This window comes from Papaver somniferum, chromosome 10 (assembly GCF_003573695.1).
Source record: "Papaver somniferum cultivar HN1 chromosome 10, ASM357369v1, whole genome shotgun sequence".
NCBI classification, from domain to species: domain Eukaryota; kingdom Viridiplantae; phylum Streptophyta; class Magnoliopsida; order Ranunculales; family Papaveraceae; genus Papaver; species Papaver somniferum.
Window position 1 is genome coordinate 12,574,926 of NC_039367.1, and position 7,364 is coordinate 12,582,289.

At 38.2% G+C, this 7,364-nt stretch overlaps 1 protein-coding gene across 1 annotated transcript; it reads left to right on the forward strand.

Annotated features, from left to right (window-relative positions):
- The first annotated feature begins 1,123 nt into the window (after positions 1 to 1,123).
- LOC113318141 (putative potassium transporter 12) lies at positions 1,124 to 5,904 on the forward strand. The gene is made up of 9 exons (XM_026566267.1): positions 1,124 to 1,649; positions 1,834 to 2,062; positions 2,139 to 2,387; positions 2,627 to 2,677; positions 3,033 to 3,293; positions 3,413 to 3,465; positions 3,581 to 3,695; positions 3,827 to 4,081; positions 4,731 to 5,904. Exons 1-9 carry the CDS (start codon positions 1,416 to 1,418, stop codon positions 5,789 to 5,791), a joined length of 2,508 nt encoding a protein of 835 aa, XP_026422052.1. The 5' UTR covers positions 1,124 to 1,415; the 3' UTR covers positions 5,792 to 5,904.
- Positions 5,905 to 7,364: the final 1,460 nt, after the last annotated feature.

The following is a 7,364-nucleotide window of genomic DNA, read 5'->3' on the forward strand; positions in this document are numbered from 1 at the left end:
TTGGTGTCCCAACATATTTCATCACCATCTCTCAAATCAACTGCGACTCATCCCTTTCTCAGCTCGTAACCACAATCAAAACCCTTTTCTCAGCTCGCCTTCAACATCCGCCACCCTTTCTGCAGCTACCACTATCTTTCTCTAAAATCATCTAAAACCCTAGATTTTCTACATTAATCTCTCTTGTTTTCGGAAACGGCTGGTGAAGAACAGAGATGGGAAGAAGAACAGGAAAGGAGGAACTGAATGGATGACTTTAGGGTAATGATGTATAGTTACAGCCATTCAAAAATCTTCGAGATTTCCAGATCTTGGATTAGGGGTTCAGATCGAAACACGTGAGAGGCAATAACTATACTACTGACACGTATGGAGAGGGCATTTTAGTAATCTCAGCCAGTTAAAGAGATCTCCATGTACGAGATTTTGGTGAGATATTGACTGAGATAACGAAATTGGATGGAATCCGTTCAATTGGCCTAGTTTTGTAAGAAATAAAAAAAGTGGTTGAGATTTGAAAACGAGGTAGCAAAACAGGCCTATTTCTGTATATATATTCCATATTTCTATTCAAAAACAGAAAACAAATTAGTGTTCCTAGATTTACTCGATGGATCTGAAATCTCAAACCCAAAACTGAGTAAATCCAGATGAAAAAACAAGATAATGGAGGAAAATTAGGATGGAACAAATTCATATGATATTTTTATTGAAAACATGAAAAACTAATTACAAAACCTATATCTAATTAGAAAATCTGATATCTCAATTACGAATATATTTAGATTTGGAGATGAAAAAATATAAAAGAAAAAAAATTTTGGATAATTTTCAGGATAATTATTTTGGACATGTCTAACAAAATTCGAATTCCCCACATGCATATTTGTAAATCCTGTGCATCTCACTCCGTAGCCTTGCGAACTACGAACACGATCCAACTTTGGTGCTTCAAAAGAAAAACAAAATGATATCTGTTTCCTTTTACAACCTTGGTTTGTCACATGCCAAATGGAAGGAAAACGTGGGACCCCTCAATCCAATCAAGTACGTAATTAATTGCCAGACAACAACGTTTTCTTTCTGAAAACAAAAAATACTGGTGATAAAAAAAGATATTTTGTTTTTCCAAGATTTGGGTTTACAACTTTAGATAGATAGGTGATAATAGGAACCCAAAAAAATCGTGTCATTTTCTCTTCATCATCACTGAAACAAGAGTACTGACTTCTTTCTTTTCTTTTCAATTCTTTTCTATTCCGGGTAGTTGTTGAGACTGGGTGTTGGTTAGAGGAATTTCTGGTGTTTGGTTTTCATATTACTGATGCATATCACAATGAAATGAAAAGATCTGAGGTTTTAGTTTCATTTCTGCAGAGATTTTTATTGTGAACTTAGGAGTAAAGGGGGAAAAAATGGAAGGAATAGAAAGAAGTAGTGAAGAGAATGCTAGGTTGCTTAGGTCAGAGTCTAGATGGGTAGATGGTAGTGAAGCTGATTCAGAATCGAATCCATGGTCATTAATGGATGAAGATCAAAAACAAGAACATGGGTCTGTTAGAAGAAGACTTGTTAAAAAACCTAAGAGAGTTGATTCCTTTGATGTTGAAGCCATGGGTATTTATGATCCTAATAGCCATCATCGCAAGGTATTTCATTTATCTTCTCTTCTCAAGTATTCGTTGTTGAGTTAAGCTAGTTTAAGTTACAATTTATTACTACAGTACTCAGTATTTGAGTATGGGTAGGCTTTATTTTCAATCAATATTGCAGTAGTTACTTGTTGAATGTCAGTTCCTAATGGAAGTGTTTTGTTAAACATGTATCACCCAGGATATCTCCATTTGGAGCACAGTTGCTATGGCATTTCAAACACTTGGTGTGGTTTATGGAGATATGGGCACAAGTCCATTATATGTGTTTGCTGATGTTTTCAGCAAGGTGCCTATAAAAACGGAAGAGGATGTCTTGGGAGCTTTATCGTTAGTTATGTACACGATTGCTCTTCTTCCATTTGTGAAGTATGTTTTTATAGTGCTGAAAGCTAATGATAATGGTGAAGGTACGGCGTTTTTAATCTGATCGAATTTACCCCTCCAGTTTACATAGTTGTAACCAAGTAATAATTGTAATTGCAGGAGGCACATTTGCTTTGTATTCATTAATTTGCAGGTATGCAAAGGTTAATTTGCTGCCAAATCAACAGCCGGCTGATGAACATATTTCAAGTTTTAAGCTGAAACTCCCAACTCCAGAGTTGGAGAGGGCACTAAACATAAAAGAGAAACTGGAAAAGAAATCCTACTTAAAAACACTTTTATTGCTATTGGTTCTGATGGGAACTTCCATGATTATAGGGGATGGTATTCTCACCCCAGCCATGTCAGGTGTGTTTTTCGTTGTTTTCGCTAGGCATCTCAAGTTCAGCATGCTGAAACCAGAAAGTGATAACCACTCAGCATAATTTAATTATGTGTTTACAGGAGTGCCGTTATGCCTCAAACGTCTTTCCCATTCCTCTGTTTTCTTTTCTTTTCTATTCTCTTATTCTTGTATTTGAACCAGAAGGCATTGGTCCTGCATTCAATCTGGATACTGCTAATCATGCAACTCTTTTCTTTTCCAGTAATGTCTGCGGTTAGTGGATTGCAGGGTCAAATTAAGGGATTTGATACAAGTGGGTAACATATTCTTCTCTTACAAGTATATGCAATTGAACTAGTAAGATTTACTGTATCTTAGAGAAGTAGTAAACATGTTTCGAGACAGCAGCTTCATAAGAGACTTTTACCCATACTCATGTTCGGCAGCTAGATAAGCCTGTGATGCTACCAGGAACTTTAGTAACGAGAGAATTCTAGGCATCTTAGCGAACAAATGTTTTTGATCAGCTCTAAATGTTTACAAGTGTATTAGAGAGTTACAAAGTACAATTATGACGTTTAAACCTAACTCTGAGCAAATTAAGGCGCCTTTAGTCATGGTACAGTACATTGCTTATGATTTACTGATCTAGATTTAGTTCCCTGCAGATGAGGTGGTTATGCTTTCGATTGTAATCCTAATAGGATTGTTTAGCATACAAAGATTTGGAACCGGCAAAGTTGGTTTCACTTTTGCTCCTGCGTTGGCTCTTTGGTTCTTTTGCCTCGGGTCTATTGGAATATACAACATACTTAAGTATGACACAACCGTTATAAGGGCATTCAATCCAGCATACATCTATTACTTTTTCAAGAGGAATGGTATAAAGGCATGGTCAGCTCTTGGTGGTTGTGTTTTGTGCATTACAGGTGCCTCTTACTGACCCACTTCCTAATTACAATTTATATCTATTTCCTTGAGAAAACTTCTTGTCCAGTTCATTTTTTTTCTTTTTCTACCATACTCAAATTATTTTTTGTGTTTGCAGGAGCTGAAGCAATGTTTGCTGATCTTGGCCATTTCTCTGTGATATCAATTCAGGTCTTCTTTATGCAGTGCTTTCTTTCATCCTTTTGTACTGTTTGTATGATTCATTGACGGATACACGCAATCGTCATCAATTTTTCCTCTTATTTAAGTTTTAAATATATTGCAGGTTGCCTTCACATGTGTGGTGTTCCCCTGCCTTCTACTTGCTTACATGGGTCAAGCAGCATATTTGATTACGTACCCATCGTCAGCTGGAAGAATTTTTTATGATTCTGTCCCAGGTAATGTTTGTTTTTCGTGTTAGGTGTTTCTTATATGCTTATGCTAATTGTAATCTGTTTGTAGAAAATCTATGTTGAGAGATGCATCTATGTTAACTGTATGCAACTTTTGGACGCTTGCGTGTATACAGATGGTTTTTTCTGGCCAGTCCTTGTGATAGCTACATTTGCAGCAATGATTGCCAGTCAAGCCATGATATCTGCAACATTTTCGTGTGTCAAACAATCTATGGCTCTGGGATGCTTCCCTAGAGTGAAGATTGTTCACACCTCTAGAAAATTCATGGGTCAGATCTACATCCCTGTCATCAATTGGTTTCTGATGATCATGTGCATCGTGGTTGTTGCTTCGTTCAGAAACACTGCAGACATCGCGAATGCTTATGGTAAGTACTATTATTCTCATAAATGAAGAAACTTTACCTCTACTATTTGAATGAGATGCTATATAGACCACATTATCTGGGAACGAGCTAACAGTGGATTCTTGCCACGTCAGCTAATGTCGTTCGCTCATTCTGTAGCCTATTTGCTCTATTTATTCTTAAATGCATCAGTCCGTGAGTCTTAAACTTTTTTTATCAGTAAATCAGGATTTGGACAAATTTTGACCTCAAGTCGTGGGTATTATTACCCAACTGACATTACCACCCTTACTATAGAGCCATCTCCCATGAGGCTTAACTGCTCAGAGTACACCTACCACTCCAGCTGACCAAATCACCTGGTAGGCAACAACGCCAGTGTAGGTGGGTAGATGATTTTAGTGCAGTGGTGAAGTTGTTGGGTGGTAACACCCACAACGTGTGAACTCCTCTAAATTCTAATTTACCGATCAAGCAAAAAAAAGCGCAGACATGTGACAACTAAAATAGCACATAACTTGAGTTTCACAGAATAATGGTGTATATCAATAACGTAGCTGATGTGGCATGCACATGTCAAGGGTTCACATAATTTTGGTTACCAATTTAGCACTCCTTTCGTTTTTTGGCCACATAAGTTTCTTATACAAGTATGACTTCATTCTTGCAGGAATTGCAGAGGTTGGTGTCATGATGGTAAGTACCACCTTGGTGACACTTGTAATGCTTCTAATTTGGCAAACCAACTTGTTTCTAGCTCTGTGCTTCCCGCTTGTATTTGGGTCCGTAGAGCTCCTCTACCTGTCTGCAGTCTTAACGAAAATCAAAGAGGGTGGGTGGCTTCCACTTGCATTTGCGGCTTGTTTCCTCTGTGTGATGTACATTTGGAACTATGGAAGTGTTCTCAAATATCGTAGTGAGGTAAGTAAAAAGATGTCCACGGATATTATGCTGGAACTTGGTTCCACTCTTGGAACTGTTAGAACACCAGGGATTGGACTATTATACAATGAACTTGTTCAAGGTACTCCCTCGAGTTTTGGGCAGTTCCTACTAAGTCTTCCAGCAATCCATTCAGTAATTGTATTCGTTTGTATCAAATACGTTCCGGTTCCAGTTGTCCCTCAGGAAGAAAGGTTTCTCTTTAGAAGGGTTTGCCCAAAGGACTACCATATGTTCCGGTGCATTGCACGTTACGGGTACAAAGATGTCAGGAAGGAAGATCACCATGCCTTTGAGCAGCTTTTGATTGAGAGTCTTGAGAAGTTCTTGAGAAGAGAAGCACAAGAGCTTGCATTAGAAAGCAGCATAGCGGAGTTGGATTTGGATAGTATTTCAGTTAGGTCAAGGGACAATGGAATTGTTTCCGTTGCTGACGAAGCAGGGGAACTTCATATACCATTGATGCATGATCAAAGAACCGATGGAGGAGAAAGTTCTACATTTGAAGCCTCTACATCATTAATATTGCCATCTAGTATCATGTCATCAGCAGAGGAAGACCCGAGTTTGGAGTACGAACTCTCAGCCCTTCGTGAAGCAATAGAATCAGGATTCACTTATCTTCTTGCTCGCGGAGACGTTAGAGCAAGAAAAGAATCCTGGTTCCTAAAGAAGCTTGTCATAAACTACTTTTACGCCTTCTTAAGAAGGAATTGTAGAGCTGGAGCTGCAAATATGAGTGTGCCCCATATGAATATCCTGCGAGCTGGGATGACATACATGGTCTGAACGCCACTCATATGTGATATATGGACCTTGTCTGTAACTCTGTTACAAGGTAAAGTCAAGAATTATAATACTACATTATTTAATGTAGTTTTTAGAAATGTTTAGAGCGTCCACAGTGGTACGATCATAACCAAAGATCAAAGACCAAAACAAACGATCAAATTTGAGTTTAGTCTGGTGTGTGACGTTACGGGTGAAAGACTAAATTTGATCGAGCGTACACTATATATTCGCCTGGTGTGGGGCGTGGGATATACGTCCGCCTGATTGGGGAGATTCTTAAAAAAAAAGAAAAAAAAGAAAGAAGTGGGGCGGAGGTATAAAGCCCGCCCCACAAAAAAAAATTTGGAAAACAAAGAATGGGGCGGGGGTATAATGCCCGCCCCATACAAAATTAAAAATAAAATAAAAAATGGGGCGTAGACTTTACGTACGCCCTATGTGGAGCGTAGACTTTACGTACGCCTGGTGTGGTGCAGGGACTTTACGTACGCCTGGTGTGGGACGTAGATTATATAACCGCCTGGTGCGACCGCTCGACTATATCTGGGTTTGGTCTTGATAGCCGACCAAATTTGGTCTGGGTTTTACTCTTTGATCAAATTTTGATCGATGGTCCGTCCCACTACGCCAGCCCACTCGACTAGAAATTTGCTCTTAGTCGTCCACTACAGTTGCTCTTAGAAGATGATATATAATCGATTACGACGATCGAAATGTTAGGAAACTATCAAAATAAAAATATCATTTGTTAAACTTGGTTGTTAGTAAAGAGTAATGATACTCACACGGTACACTTTTGGTTGTGTATCAATCATTTTCGGTTAGTAAAATGTAGGAAAGCAAAGGGTTTTTCCTGTATCAACATTAAAACTGGAGAAAATTTCTTGTCAGATACTGCTACAAAGAAATTTATTTTTTCTTCTTCTAAATGCTGTCCACGAATAACACCACCATTACCATTTAGCACTAGGTGCCGAAATCAAGATGAAGTTGGCTAGGATTTTTGAACTGATGCTGACAGTTCCCTAAATATTAATGCCATCATTTAGCACGTCCATTGTTGTCCGCTTGTCTGGAAACTACTTTCTATTGGTGTACCAAGTCCAAAAATTTGGTAAAATATGGATTAGTTTTTATTAGGAAACATACTCTATTTTAAGTTTGTTGCGAGTTATATTAGGAAGAGTTCTCGTATTCTGCAAATCTTGTGTCGTGCTGACCAAGTCATATTGATGTATAAATATCTTGAATATCTAATGAGAAAGGCAGAACTTATCGTGAATTTAACATGGCATCGAGCCTGGTTAAAACCCTAAAATCAATTTTTTTCATTAAACAGAATGGTAGAAGAAACATCAAAAGACGGAGAAAAAGGAAAACAACCGGAGCATGATTCATCGAAGAAAAATCCAGTGTATCATTTAGGATCGAGTGATGGTCCTGGTATTCTTATTACCCCGATTGTGTTAAGAGGAACTAACTATGATGAATGGGCTAGATCCATTAGAAGATCATTAATAGCCAAACGAAAGTTTGGTTTTGTTGACGGCACAATAAAAGAACCTACATA

Coding starts and splice junctions, on each gene's coding strand:
- LOC113318141 (XM_026566267.1), top strand. CDS start 1,416: ATGGAAGGAATAGAAAGAAGTAGTGAAGAGAATGCTAGGTTGCTTAGG. Junction 3,696..3,826: donor TTTTTATGATTCTGTCCCAG/GTAATGTTTGTT, acceptor GCGTGTATACAG/ATGGTTTTTTCTGGCCAGTC. Junction 4,082..4,730: donor AGACATCGCGAATGCTTATG/GTAAGTACTATT, acceptor TCATTCTTGCAG/GAATTGCAGAGGTTGGTGTC.